The 18,502-nt window shown below is 33.2% G+C and overlaps 1 protein-coding gene across 2 annotated transcripts in view; it reads left to right on the top strand.

The window, feature by feature from the left end:
- The window catches only part of RFX3 (regulatory factor X3), a 105,304-nt gene extending 88,806 nt beyond the window's left edge, over nt 1-16,498 (top strand). For both annotated transcript variants that reach the window (XM_021531725.3, XM_021531727.3), the window contains 10 exons: nt 436-557; nt 1,796-1,908; nt 2,696-2,811; nt 3,393-3,547; nt 8,020-8,117; nt 8,387-8,536; nt 9,912-10,120; nt 11,117-11,270; nt 13,833-13,875; nt 14,778-16,498. In XM_021531725.3, coding sequence (XP_021387400.1) covers nt 436-557; nt 1,796-1,908; nt 2,696-2,811; nt 3,393-3,547; nt 8,020-8,117; nt 8,387-8,536; nt 9,912-10,120; nt 11,117-11,270; nt 13,833-13,875; nt 14,778-15,016 — 1,399 coding nt within the window. In that variant the 3' untranslated portion in view covers nt 15,017-16,498. The remainder of the gene's footprint in view (nt 1-435; nt 558-1,795; nt 1,909-2,695; nt 2,812-3,392; nt 3,548-8,019; nt 8,118-8,386; nt 8,537-9,911; nt 10,121-11,116; nt 11,271-13,832; nt 13,876-14,777) is intronic.
- Nucleotides 16,499-18,502: the final 2,004 nt, after the last annotated feature.

Genomic DNA, 18,502 nt, shown 5'->3' on the forward strand with positions numbered 1-18,502 from the left:
GAACCATGAACCTTTTGGATTTGCATAACTTCAATATCCCAAAGTGCTTGTTTTGAAGTCATCGTTATCCTCAGACAGTATTGTTGTTTCTTCTTAAAAGTAATGAAATATTACCTTTGTATTACAAAATTATATCAATCTGTGTGGAAAGAGAATGATTTGATTCTTTTTGGTATAAATTTGCCGGTATTACAATATGCTGTTACTAAGCTAAATTCTACCAGAAATTGGGAGTAGTGCTGGAATATCACCTTTGTGAATTCTGTAATGCATTGTTAACACTCTGGCTTCCCTTAGTGGTTTTTATATCTGTTTTTACAAAGTAAGGAAGAATCTCTAAATTCTTTTGACACTTGTCCTGAAAAAATCAAACTCAGTGTTTCATTAATAAAGAAATAAACAGAAAGGATAATTTTGTACTTGATATTTTTGCAGGTATAAGCCTATGCAGAAAGTGGATGGAGTTACAGATGGCTTCACAGGAAGTGGTCAACAGACAGGCACATCTGTTGAACAAACTGTAATTGCCCAAAGTCAACATCATCAACAGTTCCTAGGTATGAAAGCAGGTTTTATACTGCTATATAAGAGTAATTAAGGTGAACTTTGTTTTCACAGTGAATATTAAGCCAGACAAGTAAAATAGTTGCATCTGAAGTTATCATGCCCTCTCTAAAATCTTTGCTCTCAACAGAACAGAAAGGCACTTGAATTACACTTTATGTAATTTAAGTCTTATGTAATATTTAATATGCATCATGTAAGTATAAAAGGAAAAATAGGAAAAACAGTGTATGTATATCTATATATACACAGAGATATACTTCATATTACATAAATATGAAGTTGCTTTGCATAATTATATTAAATGTGCTTATTGAAATTCCTGCTGTAAAAGTTGTTTCCTTCATGTGCATTACAGTGCATTTTATTTCATGAAAGTTGTTGTGGGGGGATGGTATTGCACTACTATGCAGGTTAGCCACCCCTGGCTGTTTTGAAAGGGTGTTCTAGTGTTGTGATTGGAAATAGACAAATAATTTCAACTGAAAACCTAAAGGTCATGTTTAAAAATATCCAAATAGTGGATTTGTGGACCAGTTAAGCATGTATTCCAGTCATAGAAACAAATCATAATTTAGTTAATTGTTTATGTAAAAGGAGTCCTTGGCTGTGCTGATAGAGTGTGCTGTTACTGTAGGCTTATTTGGTTGGGATTTTCAACCACCAAATCCTTTGGCTTGATTTTGCTATTACTAAAACCATTTGGAGCATAAGGTAGCATTGAAATGTTTTGAGTCTTCTTTTCCAGGTACCTTTCAGCCCAGTATTTTATCTTACTTAGAAACATTTGTGGCAAATAGTAAAAACACACATTGGCTCTACTTGAAAGTCTAGAAAATGTCAAGTAAAAATGTATATTGAGTTTATTAAGCTTCATCACACGTGGCTGCATGGAAGCTCTTCAGCTGAGCAACAAAAATATTTTTCAAGGATTAGTCTCTCCTGCACTGACTCTACATATTTTCTTTGTAATAGTCTGAAAAAGCATGTGTTAGGTTTTACATATAGGTATACTATATACACAATAACATTATAATCTATTCAAGTATAATTTTGTATTTATTTTTTACTAAAAATTATTACTGTATTTAGTATTTTGGCATACAACAGGTATTAAATAATTTCTCCTTTGAATATTATGACCTTTTGGAATTTATTTCTATGTATAATCTTAATTTTTTTTAACCATACTGTAACTGGCACCTCTTTCATTATGTTGTCATGACAACAGATGCATCTCGAGTACTGCCAGAGTTTGGAGAAGTTGAAATATCTTCTCTGCCAGATGGTACTACCTTTGAGGATATCAAATCACTACAGAGTCTTTATCGAGAGCACTGTGAGGTATTTTCTATAAACCATTTCTTTTCCAAAGTTCATGACTTTTATTGAAGAAGGCCAGTACAGGAGAACAGTGTCAAATATATTGCAGTCATGATAGTGGCATGTGACTTTCCTCACAATATTTTACTTAACTCAATGAAAAGGAGAGCAAAATGGTTTTCTGAATGATCCCCTTGACACGGGAAAGAAAGAGTTATATGTAGTAAATACTGAATGAAATGTTGTTACATGTATGTTTTTCTTTACGTTAGACTTTAGATTGTGTATGCAGATATTTGGTTTAGTCAGTAGGAAATGTAAATCAGGTTAGATTATAATTTTATTTTCTTTTACATTAAAAGCAGTAACATTTTTCTCCTATCAAAGAAACATTAAAATATTTAAGGCACATTTGATACTGAACAATATGTCTTTTAAAATTATTTTTGGAGGTACTTCATCTTATAAGGCATTATGAAAAGGAATAACATGTCAGGTTTACTTTTCTATTTGCAGTAGCGGTAGATATTTTCTGTGCCTAAAGTCCTCTGATATGTTTACATAGACCATACTAGTTCCCAGAGGCTTCCATGCAAGCCTTATGCAAGTCTCTGTGCACAACAATTTATAGTACTGGATAATTTATAGGTATTAAAGGTAATAGAACAGGTACCATTTATAACCTGAGAAATATAGTTTGTCTTGGTTCCACTCTGTGATGAAGGAAAAGAACTGTAGATGTAGTTGGAGTTAGGAGTGGAGGGATTCTGGGTAAAAGACAATATGATCTCATGTTTCATTTTTTCAGGCAATACTGGATGTGGTTGTTAATCTTCAATTCAGCCTGATAGAAAAATTGTGGCAAACTTTCTGGCGCTATTCTCCTTCTGCTCCACCTGATGGCACTCCTGTTAATGAACCAAGGTCAGGAAAGTTTCCTTAATGTGTCTCATAATAATGCTAAGTGTGAAATTTAAAAAATCTTATTAGTTTAAAATAGTAATTTTTTCTCCTATGATTATTTTCCAAATTAAATTTATGTTGTCTGGCAGTTTTGTATAGCCTGGGTGTATGCCAAAGGACCGTCTTGGAACATCCATGTTGTGTCACCATGGGGGTATTTTGCATAGACAACTACAGTTGAAGTTGTCTCTTCCAAATATTCAATCCACTTCTTTTAAACCAAAAGGATCATTCATATGTCTGCACTATTTATGAGCTGTAGGAGAATTATGGAGACATTTCTTAAACCCATTTCCACATGAGACAACATGTAAATAAGTTATATTGGGTGCAACTGAGAGATCTATGACACCTGTATAAAAAAAGTACATTTTAACACCCAGGTTTTTACCTGTTGTAACTCATGGAATCATAAAAACTTTAGGTCAGAAAAGTCAAATTCAACTGTTAATCTAGCACTGCCATGTTAGCTGCTAAACCATGCCTCTAGGTGCCATAAATGCATTATCATTTATTAATTTGCTACGTTTTTTTAACACCAGCAATCTGAGTGAAATAGAAAGTCGACTTCCTAAAGCAAAGCTGATTACTCTGTGCAAGAATGAGTCTATTCTGAAATGGATGTGTAACTGTGACCATGTGATGTACCAGGCTTTGGTGGAGATTCTCATTCCTGACGTCCTTAGACCTATTCCTAGTAAGTTCAACACCTGAAACATTGTATAAAGATTTTTCTGCAAGCATGTATATGGTGGAGGTGTACTTGCGCCTCACAGGACAACTTAAGAAAAAAATTTGAAAGTTACAAAATACTGTATAATTGATCCTCAGTTTTGTTGTGTAAGGAGTGCTAGGAAATGCCTACATCACATATTAATCTTTGATTAGGCTGGAATAGAACTGCTGTCTTTATGATTCCATGTTTGGAGAGGTGCTCCTTTATCCCTGACTGCTGAAATCAATTCTAGTAACTGTTATAGCAATGAAAAATTCCTAGTCCAATTTATTACTCTAATCTACTGTTTTTCTGTCATACATTCTGCATGAAATAGTGAGTGATTGCCCAGTCATACCACCATTACCAGGAGTAGAGGTTTCTTTTCAAATTTAATTTTACTAGAATCTGTCATTGCTCTAGCAATGTATTTTTATGGCTATCTTTGGTAGAAAACAAATGTATGTGAATGAAGTTTAACTGCTTCATAAAGTATTTATTCTCTCACATATACTGTCCTAAATATTATACTGTAATCATGTTAGCAGCCTACTAAAACCCTCATAATTCCTATGTATTATCTTTTTCCAATGAAAAAAACCACAGTATTTACTTTAAAAAGTTGTATTGATTATTTTTTTTTAATTAAGGCTGAAAGTAGTTCTGCAGGTAACAAAGCTATATTGTCATGCTGTAAACACCTTCTCTGCTACAGGGAGTCCAGCAGTAATAAGCACTCAGAATATTTGTTAGTAGTGCCTTGCAGAAAAGTTTTATTGACTTCTTGCTTGCCAGTGGTATAAAATGAGTTTTTAGCAAATTATGTATAATACCAAAAAAATTGAAACTGGAAATATATAAAATGTGAAGGTTTGCCATTTACAATGCACATTTTACCTTTTGTGTAAGGAACAAGTAAGTTCTTGGTAGCAATTGATATAATTTATAACTGACATATCAAGCAGAATAAAAGAAAAATGTTTTCTCAAATACATGCAATTATTGGCAACTAATACTTGTGTAAATTATTTTGCATTGGTTTATATTTAAGGTTTTAGTTCTCTAATGACAATACCATTAGGTAGGATTTTAGAGTAATATAGTGTATCAAAACCAATTAGGTAATAATAAAAACTCCCTCAAATTTTATTATAACATTTAATAGGTTGAATGAAAACTCTCACTTGTAAAAGCAAGGTAATTTCTGAATAAAAAGGTAGTGCAGACAATTTTCATCAAACCTGACCCTCTCCTTTTCAGTTGCTTTTCCTGTAAAGCCTGGCAGTCTCTAGAGAGATGTTTAAATTACATCATGCTGTCTTCCTGCCTTGTTATGTAAGATGCATTGGTCATTGCCAGTACAGGATTACAAGAAAATGGGACAAAATCAATTAATACCAATAACTAGATGAATCATATCCTTTTCATGCTATTTCTTTCTTTTTAGAATTACCAGTCATGTTTGAATAATTGATACCTACGGTGTTTGACATTCCTGTTTTGGGGATGGTTATCAGACTGTTGGATTCAAACATATCATCTGATCCCAGGACAAATTCATCCCAAGAGACTTCTGCCTCCTTTTTGTGAACAGTCCAGTGGTTTTCTGCTCAGAATTACATTCACTGAGCTACCTTTGGAAGACAGCTAACATTTTTTCTTACTTTATCCTTTAGGACCAGCTAACTAAATGGCTTTTTTTAGCAGCTTTCCTTTAAATGATGGGCCATCCAAATTTCTTCTTCACTGTTAAATGTTTAAAATTTTATTATTTTTTTAAACTCCTTCTTTTGAATAAAAGCATCTCCAGTCATTACAAGAGACTAAAATAATGGATTAAGTTTGACTACAACAAAAATGCAGCTGGGTGAAGCAGACAAATTCATCACCCTCTGTGGGAAAATAGCAGTTTGTAGGAATGTTTGGACTCTGTAGAGGTGTTGGGACTATAAACGCTTAATTAAAGGCATGTTTATGATTGATTTTTAGTAAATGGGAAGGTAGCAGCAGCTGTTGCTCAAAATAAGGACAAATATTAATTTGAAAGGGGCTTGAAGAAAGCATAACTTTTTCAAGGTTTTGTTTGTTTGGTTGGTTTGTTTTTATTTAGATCTTTAGTATTTTTTCTTTTAGACAAGTCCTATTGTTGATACAATAGGACTTACTAAACTAGAAAAAAAATAGACTGTTGAGGAGAAAAATGGGTTTATTTTTAACCTCTGTGTTAAATTTATCAGCTGAAATATTTCACACCCACAGAATGAGTAAAGAATTGCTGTATATAAACAACAAATTCCGTCTCCTAAGCAAGTGAAATGCTGTCCATTGGAGTAAGGAATAAAGATCATAATTATCTAATGTCCTGCTATGTTTTAGAATGGACATCTTGCATCTTCTCACATGGCAGAATGGACAGTAACAAATTTGCTTGTGAGTTAGTTTCCATTATAGAGAATTTATGCAAAATACACTTCCATGTCATATTACACGATTCTAGACTGACAAAAAATTGAAGTAATGGAAAGATTATAAAGCTCAGTTTTGTACAAGTCAGAGGGGTTTTGATTCAGAAGTCAAGCTTTTTAGGTGTTTATGCAAATCAAACTTTCCATAAGTGCCATTGCCACATCTTTTAGTGTGTGACTAGCAACACTTAATAATTTAAGCCATTTACTTTTCACCGTGCTTATCATACAAAGATTCTTGAAAGAGTTCAGAGGAACTTAAAAGTTCAAGGGTGTAGTACTTATGGTTTTGATAATGGCTAGATGTGTAGTTAGGGATATGAGAAAAATTCTGTATTTAATATATCTGCAAAGGTCATTAGAAATTCATAATGGTTCTATACAATACGGATGCCTGATTAGCTACTTTTGCTATTTTATTTCTTCAGAACTTAGAATTCCTTTTATTTATTCCTTTTTATTTCAGGTCTAGTTAAAGACCTGAGCTGCTTTTCCATATTTATTTTTAAAATAAATTTAAAATATTTATTTTAAAAGAGATCAGCATTACAGTGATGCAAATAATTTTGTAACATATATAAACTTGGGTAAAAAAGAGTAATGAGAACACTAGAAGTGAAAAAGTGGTAATGTTTTTCTTAAATGTTCAAATACTACTCATACAGTATTTACATTATTACTTCCATCTTCTCTGGTAGGTAAGAAAATGTGAGTGAGTACATAGTCAATTAGTGAGTGCACAGAAATAATTTACAAAGCAACACAAGTGAACTAGGGGATTGACAGGGCTGAAGAAAAAAGCTTGTTCTTCACATGTAAACCTTAAAGGAAGGAAAAAACCTGATACCATAAGAGGGCTCAGCTAACACAGATACTTTGTAAGATCAAAGTGTGGTCAGCTAAGCATCCAAAGGTGTGGTGAGTTATAATTACCAATATGGATTCTACTGCTTATGACTGCAAGTTTGAAGACATTTGAAAAAGATACCACAAATAGTGCAGTTTTTCTTTTAGTAAATTTACATTTCTGGTAGAAAGCTTATTTTAAAAATGTATTATTAAAAAAATGTATTCTTTAGGTTTTTTTTCCTCTTCACTTTTTTGGTTGCATTCATTCTCTAGTAGTCTTCAGAAATCTTTAGCTTTTTTTCCTTTTTTTGACTACTTTTTGCAGCAGTTTGAGTGTAGTACTGTTATTTCAATGTATCAGCTTTAGGCATGGGAAAGCTGTGTTTCTATCATTCAGAAAATATGATTTTATTTTTTCCAGATACTATTCCTTGTGACAATATTTCCTGTCCTCTTTTGATAAATTAAAATTTCTGGTTTTAGTAATGCAGCAGTGTCTCTCTATATCTGACAGCTATTCAGCATTTCTGTGGATGCTATAGAAAAGAAACAAAATGCACACAGATTTCACAGTCATTTGAATAATTCCACTTCCTGTCAGTGAAACACACTCCTATATCTTGCTTATTGATGATATCCTTAAGGACTGCATGTGAACAGAATTTATTCACAGCACTATGACATAGTTTAAGATTACTTTGGACTTATTTGAGGAAATTGCAGTATTCCTGTAAGTGGATTTTCCCCCAGACTTTTGCTTTTTGAAAGAGGTATCTAGGCAAAATAGAAAGCTGAAAATTTTTGATGGAAAATTCCACCAGAATTGCTGCAGTTAGTGTTGTTCTTGTATAGGAGTGCCCCAAACAATACTGCTAAGTCACAAACTTCTTTGGAAGATTGTCTGGTGAAGAAGTCAGAACTTCTTATTAAACCAAAACTAAAAATAATTATTACATTATATTATTAATACATTGTTGTGTAATCTTTATCTCAGTGAGGCATTTTGAGCCTAGACTAGATTTGTCAAGTAAGTAAATGCAGCAGACCTGAAAGCTGGACGCAAGAGTTCTGAGGATGCAAAACATTTCAAGACAGGTGCACTGCTTTATTTTCATTCTGTTTTTATTCTCCAATGTGCAGGTGCCTTGACCCAAGCCATTCGCAATTTTGCAAAAAGCCTTGAAGGTTGGCTTTCAAATGCCATGAACAATATTCCACAAAGGATGATACAAACCAAGGTAGATGAAACTTGAAGTACTATTCTTGTAGTGGCAAACCAAGTGGGCAATAGCATCTAAAAGGAGAAGCATTTTAACATTAATGCTAAATTTCATGTTTAGTATCAAGCATCAAATAATAGCAGAGGAAATAATTTATTTGATCTGTTGCATGGTGTAATTCAAATATGAGGACTCATTAATATACAGTATTAAAATGAAAGTCAAGACTCAATCTGTAGAATTAATCTGTGGAGCAAAATATTTAAAAATAGTAAATTTCATCATAGGTTGCCGCTGTAAGTGCCTTTGCCCAGACTCTGCGAAGATACACATCTCTTAATCACCTGGCTCAAGCAGCTCGTGCTGTGCTTCAAAACACTTCTCAAATCAACCAGATGCTCAATGATCTCAACCGTGTTGATTTTGCCAATGTTCAGGTAAAAATTAATTTTGGATAGCAGGTTTTTTTAAGTGTTACTTCTTTTATGATTTTGAACAGTATTGTCAGGCATCATTCTATCAAGAAAGGCAAGTGCTAATATTTTGCTCATTCATATTCTGTGTAACTCAATCCAAATGTGACAGCTTATGCTTTAGGAAGATAAGAGCTCAGAACCATTACCTGTTTCTATTTACTCCCTTGAAATGCACATATTCATCCAACTTCTATGCAAATGTGGAACAAATACTTTCTTAGAATGGGTAACATGAATTGTGTCTTACTAATAGCAAAAATGATATTTTAGGATCTTCTGAATGTCTCTAAAGTTATTAAATGCATAGCATTTTCAGTAGAGACTGTCTCCATACATTAGTATTGAAACTTTAGTACTTTTTTTTTCTACATGCCTCTGCCTAAATTTACAATATATTTGTACTAAGCTTAATTTCTCTACATGTTTTTGCTTGTCTGAGGAAAAATACTTTCGTCCTTTTGGCCAGGAAAGTGAAAGGTTTCAGATTCCTGGTAGTTCTCTTGTTTCTCTTCATTGTAAATGAGTGTTTTAATGTACTTGTTAACACACCTAACAGAAATCTAGTCAAGGGTTCTTGACCAAAGGTACAATATATTAAGGACAGTAATATGTTGACATGACAGTCTGTGAATAATATGTTAAATTGGCACATGACAACTACAGTTTCAATGAAAATGGCTTGCAGTTAGTGAGCTGTCATTTTTTTCTCATTTTCTGAATTTAACAGTTAAATTAATTTAAACTTGGTAACATTCACTAAATTGCTGATTGCTGCATAGTGTGTTTCTCCGCTTGTGTGCATCTTATGTTGTCTTTAAGTAATCTGTAATCTAATACTGCGCAGAGTCAGCAAACAATCCTTATTTGCGTACAAAGTTTCTTTTATAAGACAATGTAACAGGATTTGTCTTTAAGCTTCTTTAGAACAAAAGGAATATTGGACTTGATTTCTTGCTATTTCTTTTATTACTTTAGTTCCCTGCATTTGACTCTTCTTCCTGCTTGTCCTGCCTGAAATCCCAGAAAAAAAAAATTACAGGATATAAGTATTTAAATAGAAAAATTACAAAGGTAGAAGCCCTTTCTCACAAATGAATGTGGGAAACAGGAAACTTTTTTTTGTTTACATTGATGTCTGTTCTTTCATGGTATGCTTTTCCCACCTATTTGCTTTCAACAAAATTACAACAGACATAAAATAAAAACCACTTCTTAGTCTGTCTAGTAAGTGGGTCCAGTCTCTTTCATCCATTGAACAGCTTAACCTTTGAGATACAATTACACGGTATGCTTGGCTTATGTATTGTCAATTCAAGAGCATCCTGTGCTATAACAGGAGCAGGCTTCCTGGGTGTGCCAGTGTGATGACAACATGGTTCAGAGACTCGAAACAGATTTCAAGATGACTCTTCAACAGCAGAGCACCCTGGAGCAGTGGGCTGCCTGGCTTGATAATGTAATGATGCAAGCATTGAAACCGTATGAAGGAAGACCCAGCTTTCCTAAAGCAGCACGGCAATTTCTGTTAAAATGGTCTTTCTACAGGTAGTATTTAGTAGATTTTAAAACATTCTAACTATTCTATTAATTACTGAATTGTGCATTGTAATGAAGTTGACAAATCTAATATCTAACAGTGGCTTGGAACATCATGAAAAACATGGGGTTTTTTTCAGAGGATTTCTGTTATTAACCTTGAACTCAGGATTATCAGCAAATGAACAGAGACCTAAATCACCCTAGTTTATTGTTTTAAAGGCCATCTGAAAATGAATGCAGGTGTAATTTTGTCCAGAGTTAGAAACATATTATGAATTGTTTTGGTTAAAAAACTATGCAGTTATTAAGTCACTTACTAAAACATTGTAAGTACATTAGTAAGCACACATTAGTGTACTTACTAAAACATTGTGGCATCAATGTTTATTGGATAAGAAAGGCAAAAGCTGATTTTAATATATGAAAAGAACATTAAGACAAGCATTTCATGTTAGCTGCTTATTGAAACAGTTATCAGAGTAAACCTTGTTCTTTGAACCTGACTGTAGTGACTGCTTGCTGAAGATACGAAGATAGAATATGAACCCACAATAATTCTATTGTTTTTGAATTTTAAGTTTCAAAGCTTTTTAAATTCTGGCAATTGGAAGCATTGCCCTGGAAAGATTGACACAACAGACACTATTTAAGCAATAGTTTCTTTAAAACAAATAGTTTTCTTGCCATTTTAGTTGTTTATGTTTTCTTTCATCAAAGTTTCTTTCAAGTTTTACACTTACCACCTTAGTGGTAAGGTCAATTATGCTTAGGTCAATACCAAAACCAAACCAGTCTGGTTATTTCCTATGTGGTGTTCAACAGTATGTTCTGAGAAAAGAGAGAAGCAAATTATTGCCCTTTCCTTGTCATCCCTTTAAATCAGTCATTTAAGGATAATGTTACTTTTGAGAATATTGGTTTTGAGGTGAAATGTCTGTCTACATGGTTGAATGTTAAAATGGCTGTGACATAAACATATATATATTTTTTATTTTCGAATAGCTCAATGGTGATTCGGGATTTAACCTTGCGCAGTGCTGCTAGCTTTGGCTCTTTTCATCTGATCCGCTTGCTTTACGATGAATACATGTTTTACTTAGTAGAACATCGTGTTGCTCAGGCAACAGGAGAGACACCTATTGCAGTTATGGGAGAGGTAAGATAATATGTAAGAGACTAGATTGATAGATTTAGTGATGAATTAGAGAAAGTGTGTTTGCACATTTTTAAGTGTGTATGTAGAATGGTAGGATTTCTGCAGCATTACAACAGACTGGGTTACAAATATATACAGTGGTTTCAAACTTGTTTCCCTGGTTCATTGTAAGAGTATTAAAAAAACATTGAATTATTAAAATCAGTTATTTCTAAATGAACTTACTCTTTTATGAATCTGCACACAGATTCATATGCATAATTTGAAAAATGTTGATCAACTTACAACTATTTTCCACTTCTTGAGACCTGAATATTTTATGTGAAAATAAAAAAGAGCATAGTAATAGGAAAATGTTACTTTTGTGGATCTGTTTACATACATTTACACACACAATTCCCACACAAAATATATACACTTTTTGACATAGCTGCTTCCATTTTGTGCCAGCAGTGGTTTCCAGCCACAATGTCAGGCAATTAATTTGTTTATTCTGCAAGCCATGACTTCCAAAGTGTGATAGACAGTGCAGACATCCTGGAAAAGTGCTGTGCAACTGGGAATAAGCTCATTTGAGCTTCCTTTTAGATAGTTGCTTTAGTAGCTTTCATTACTTGTGGGGTCTCCTGTTCTGGCTGCAGCCAGTTTGCTGTGTGTTTTATCTGTATGGTATCACTGAACAGCATATGCTGGGTTGTAGATCTTTTGTAAGCCTTTCTGTGCAACTCCAGTTGCAGGTTTGCATGTTACCTAGGCCTCCCAGAGTAAATATTTCCGGTTAACAAGAGCCTACCAGGATTTGGTGAGGCAGGAGTTTTTTGTTTTCTGACTGCTGCCACTAGTTAGAAAAAAATACTGCAAACTACATTTAGTTCCTGCATGTACCTGGGCAATTCCCAGGTATGTATGTCTGCACTGGTATGTGAACAGGTCTGGATAAGCCAAAATTCTGCATGTAAACCAGCCTTCTTATGTCAAAAAGGTTTGTAACACATTTTATTTTCATACAGTTGTTTCAAAGACTATTAGCTTATAAGGAAGATCTAGAGTCTCAATGCACAACTATTTTTTTACACTCAGCTGTGGCTTCTGCAAGGCAAAGTTTCTCTTATCCCTTTTTTTTCAGTAGTTCATCTGACCTTTTATTTTGAAGGAGATGCTAAGGAAAGCATAAACTATTCCCAAAGAATAATGCTTCAAGGTGCTGGAAAATGGATATATTTAAAAATATGCTAAATTGTTAATAGGACAGATTTGTTACATTTTTACACTTGCAAGACACTTTATCATGTTCCATGTTACCTATAAATTGCAGGTAATTTTGCTAGTTGAGTTGTCATTCTTCCCACAAGATATATTGATAAGTTTATTAAACATTATAAAGAGATTATTTATTTCTAAGAGAAGTTGGAAAGTGTCTCATCTTGCTTTGTCAAATTATTTTATATCATGTGTCATGACATGTTTCAGAAAAATTAAATCATTTTTCTACTTAGCAGAAAGACCCACCATCACTATAGAGTCTCTTAGATTTCTTGCCTTATATTTGCAGAAAGTCCTACACAAGTATGCAGTTACAACATTCTTGTTGTCTTAGTAGACTTTATATGATAAAGACAAAAATATAGCATAGGGCCGTCTAAAAGGTTTACAAGACTGAATATGGAAATACTATGAGGAAGTACGTATTGCAAAATTTTTGGAGATGAGGGGCAGAATAGAAGTAATACATTAAATGCATGTCTTCTTATATTTCTGTGTATTCAATGGCTGAAATAAAATGAGGAAGATTACAGTCCAACAAGCACTGTAAAACAGTATAAACTGGTTGCAACTGAGAAAAGCATTCTCATACTTCTCCCTTCCTCTTCTTCCACCCTTGGACACAGGTATTGGCAAAATTCTTCTGGAAAAGACTGGCGTAATTTATAACTAGAAGTGTATCTATCTAAACAATGTCCTTTTCATTTGTATCCACTGGTGGCATTTTACCCTTCCAAATTTCAGACAAGAGAAATGGAGGAAGGAAAGGGAAGAAGGTTTCTAACTTACATGCAGCTACTTTTAAAAGCTCTGGATTTTGATATAAATCAGTTAACAGGTTATAAACCCTTTCGCAGGAGTGCCTTTCATCTGCCTTACAGGTAGATTAGTAACTCTGTGACATACTTCATTTTTGCTCCAGCACAATTGAAATGGTGCCTGGAAAATTTTAAAGGGAGTTTTTGTTATAATATTGGCAGTTCAGAATGAATATCCATTATAATTTATGGCTTTATAAAACATAAATAGCTTACTTCAAACAACAAAGGCCCTGAGGAAGCAATCTTTAAAAAAGGTTGTACTTCTCCTTTTTGAGGGTTTACTTAGTGATAATTGTCTTAATAAGCACAAGACTGAAATGGAATGGGAAATTGCTCTACTATGGCTATGGCTGCAGCTAAGATCATGCATTTGAATGAATGTATCAAACCAGTGGAGCACACATTTCCTACATCGTAGATATTCTAAGTCCACATTTGCTTAAGACTGTGTCTATTTTTTTAATTGTTTATTTTGCAGTTTGGTGATTTAAATGCTGTGTCCCCTGGAAATATGGATAAAGGTAAGCATTTTAGTATCTCCAGGGTATAATTCTGTTTAGAGCTAATGTGTCTCTAAACCAAATAAATCCTTAGGTTTTAAAAACACAGTCAAACAGATTTTTGAGCTGAATTATCCTTTAAAGTGCATGTATATCCTGTATGGATACATTGATATAATACAGTAGTTATGTATGTAATATGCCACATGTAATAATGACTGGAATATTGCAGGTTCATTTTAAAATAGGAATATTTTGAAGATGTTTATTATTGTCACAAAGAAATATTCAAATTTTTATGCAAATTTTGTTATATCTAATAGGATGCAGTATAGTAGCAGCTGTGGCAAGAAAGACAAGAGTTGTTTATGGATATTTAAATGTAGTGATGTTTTGCTAAGTCAAGAAGCAGAATTATATGCAAGTAGTCAGGGAGAGATTAGTTCCTTAAATTCTCTTCATGCTCTGTTTTGACATGCATTCTTATACTGACTACTTGAGTGATTTGGGGTGATTTGACCTCAGAACTCAACTAGTGACTATAAGAATATTTGTCAAAATTTGGGGTCAAATGACCACAACTCTCCTCGCCTCAGTTTCCTTATCTGTACCTAAACGTAACAACTCCTGTTTATCATGCTTAGGAAATGAGGTATTTTCCAATATGAAGTTACATTGTTTGTTAGACCTTTTGAAATTGGAGGCTTTTTTCCCACATCAAGAGTATGTAGCTCAAGTGATCAGACCTGAATCTGTTTATCTATTTGAGATAACAGATGACTTATTTTCCATCAAAATTTTAATTTTCAGTTTATGCTTTATCAGATTGCTCCCCTATATTTCAACTATTGCTTACAGAATAAAGAGCCTGGTATTAGAAACTTCTCACTCTGTGGTAGTTACATGCTGGTTTGTTTGTGCAGATGAGGGCAGCGAAGTTGAAAGTGAAATAGATGAAGAGCTGGATGAAAGTGGAGAGCCACAAGCTAAGAGGGAGAAAACTGAGCTAAACCAGGCATTCCAGGTGGGCTGCATGCAGCCAGTGCTTGAGAGTGGAGTACAGCAGAACCTCCTGAACCCAATTCATAATGAGCACATTGTTGCAACTACTCAGACTATCAGACAATGCAGTGCTACTGGAAATACGTATACTGCAGTCTAATGTGAAACTGCCCCTGGCCTCCAACACACACCCCATTGCATTAGCTGTTTAGATTTAATAGGAAAAAGAAAAAAAAAAACAATAAGTCTGAAGGTTGACTATTGTCAAATGTAACTTCTGATCATTATTTTGTTGGAGTTGTTAAATGGAATGGGTGTACGTATTTTGTACGTATTTACAAAAAAAAATTTTTGTAAACAAAATCATTTTACTTTGGCCACTCAATATGAAGAGGTTTCTTTGTATCAAATGCAAGGAAGATTTTTGCAAAGTTAAATGTTAATGTTTTGTCCTCTTATAATAATTTAATTTTTTTCATAGTTTTAAAAATATTTTAATGTTAATTATTAGTTATGATGCTGATTTCATATAGATAGGTTTTTAATTAGATGCACTTCTGTGAAATATCAAAAGAACTATTTTCTTTGATTTACACTGGAGGCATACTTATTTGACAGCAGATGTATCAAATTTGTTATAAAAGGTGCTTTTCATCGTACTACGAGAAGACACTATTTTGATAAAATTGTGAGTATTTAGGGGGATTTTTTTGTAATAATGCTGGAGGGTTGAGAAGATCTCCTCGTTTCTTCCTGTGAGGAAGAAGCTGTTTAAAAGACAGAATTGTATCAGAATGTGGTAATCTGTATGGCATAAATGTACCTAATTATCTGAACATGATGTAAACAATGCAAGCTTCATTTAAAATCAACAGTTTCAGATATTATTTGCATACATAGCAGTTCCTCTGTTTTGAAGACTACTGATTCTATATGTGAGGCCACTGAACAGATGCTTTTGATTGTTCAGTGGCACTGTAGTTGTTAGAAACTGAAGCTAAAAAAAGAAGTGACTTGATTACTGTTAATTTTAAGTGTATGTGCTACTTATGCTGAACTGGACATACAGGAAAACATTCCTTTTGGATGACTTTCTTCTATTCCAGGTCTTTTCCTACTAGTGGTTCAATCTGCTGCTCTTAGAAAAGGTGATTTATAGAATGCAAGGAATGTAGCAACCTGCATAATTTTTCTTTCAAAAACATTTCCTTGTTGTTAAAGTGGATTTAAATTTTTACAAAAATTAGACAAGGCAGTGTAACTGGCACACCTCACTTGTACCTATTCCCAATTGTGTAGAATTTGAATAGGTGGCTAGATGGACCATTGCCATTTAAGAATGTACATCAGGGATCATTGTACCTCGGCTATTACATGGTGCCTTAAACAGAACTGAAGCTAAGACTTAGTACTTTTTGTTATTCTTAACTCTTAAATTAATTCAACAAGGTGTGCCTGTCATTTTCAAATTCCCTAAGAAGTAAGGACAGGTTACACAGCCTTCAAAAGAATAAAAGGATTTTTTTATTATTAAATAATTTTAATATCCCTCTTAGAATAACAATAGACCTATTTTTTCTCGTTTCTAGCTGGATTTCACTTTAATAGAAATAAAATTTGCTTGGGAATTTGAAAAGCAAAACTAGCTTTAATACCAACTTCAAATGTCAAAATAGATTGACCATAGTCCCAAGCATGATTATATATTTTGTAAACCCTTGCCTACTTTTAATTTTAAAAACTAAAAAGAAATAAATGAGCAGGTACATAATGCAGTGCATGTTTTCAATTTCTATGTTTTGTGGTGTATCAGCCAGATACTACATTTTAATGGTTGAATAGTATCAATTTATAGAGACCATATTAATTGACATTAATGAATTCAAGTTTTTCTTCACAAACATGTCATTGTGCAGACACATTAATTTGCTACACTAAAGTAGTAGAATTAAATAGGAAAAATAATCCAAAAAGTGAATGAAAACACAAAAATATCAACCTTACAGGAAAGACTGTGTAAAAAAAAATCATATTATTTTATTCTGGTTTATTTAGTGTGTCTGGAAATGACTTTCAAGTCATATATACCAAATGGGAGAAGAGCATGTAAAATGGAAGTGTATTTATAACAAACAAGTTTGTTGCTAAAGTTTACATATGCTCCAAATACAGTTGCACATAAATTAAAATGTCCTAACATTATTGGTGCACAAAAAAAAATTTAATTCCTTTGCAGAATTGTGAACCCATCCAGCTCATTCTGTGTAGGCATAATTCCTACTAATGTCAGTAGATGGCTTTTGCCTCAGTAAAAAGTGACATTTATATTCATTATTTCTAAACTCATAAATGCACTGAATCTCATTATAGATTTTGTTGTCACATATATCGCTCAGTGTGTCCTGATTTTTCCTTAGAAATCAGCGCATCTGTACCCTTCACCAAAAATGCTAAAACTAAGCTGTGATAAATATTTACTCCCCTTCATTGTGCATTATAAGATGTTTACAAGTAAAATAAAGTGAAATAATTCAACTTTTTTTTTTCAATTTCAGCTTTTTTTAAATACTGTAGTAGTTGTTTTAATTTTTGTGTTCATTTGTGTTTTCTTATTCTTTCTTGGTTTAATGTTGAATTTGTTGTTGCTGAGAAAAGAGTACAATTGTACAAGGTAAATCTAGATTGCTAAATATGGTGGGACTTGAGTATCTTTCATTGTTTAGCTTTCCACTCCACTCAGTTGTTAAATGTCATAATGTGAAAAACAAAACTGAACAAAAATCTGAATACAAAAATGGAATGTATTTCATAGCTTCTAAAAACAATGAATTATCAAGACAAAATGGAACTTTCACAGGTTCAGAAAACTGACTGGAGTCTGTATTCTTATTCTTAAATTCTAAAGAATTTACCAGATTTTTTTAGAGGAACTATCTTAATGTGTTGTAAACGTACAGAATTGGGGGTCTTTTGTTTTGTTCTTACTGAAATTTCAATCAAATGCTTAGATAAAACATTTTGCACACTCTTGCTGTTTAATAGTTGGGTTTTAGTACTTGTTGAAGTAGAGAGTTACGAATACCTCAGTGTGTATTCTGTAATGTGTAGCATGCGGCTGCATTGCCACACCAGCTCTGAATTCTGTTGTTAATGCGATGGAGAGGTGTAGCATGTGTCCACAGGGTAGACATTATGAGAGTTGACATGATTTATGTGTTTTATCTAATCTTGAAATGGAATCCAGAATAGTTGTTTTAGAGGCATTTCCCCCATTAGCACAAAATAGCACAGTGAACAGTGTGGGGGAAGAGGTCTTGTTGAACTACCTTTACAAAGCACAGGGCCCAATTTTCAAAAGTTTTATATATGTTAAAATGTTTTGTTACATTTTCATTTTTCTTGTGGTAAATCAGATTTAAAACATTTTTTTATTTTTTTCAGGTTTTTTTTTTTTTGCTTGTACTGTAGTATGCTCAAAGCACCTTCATTTTTAATAAGTTCCATAAAAATTTGGAAAATAGATGTTAAATTATTTGCCTATAAAATGACAATTTTAAAGGCATTACTGCCTTTAGTTCAAAAAATAGGAAAATAAAGTTCTGTCATTCAGGAATGCATAGGTCTATATATAAATTAAACTTAAAGC

The sequence above is a fragment of the Lonchura striata genome, chromosome Z, assembly GCF_050655825.1.
Source record: "Lonchura striata isolate lonStrDom1 chromosome Z, ASM5065582v1, whole genome shotgun sequence".
NCBI classification, from domain to species: Eukaryota; Metazoa; Chordata; class Aves; order Passeriformes; family Estrildidae; genus Lonchura; species Lonchura striata.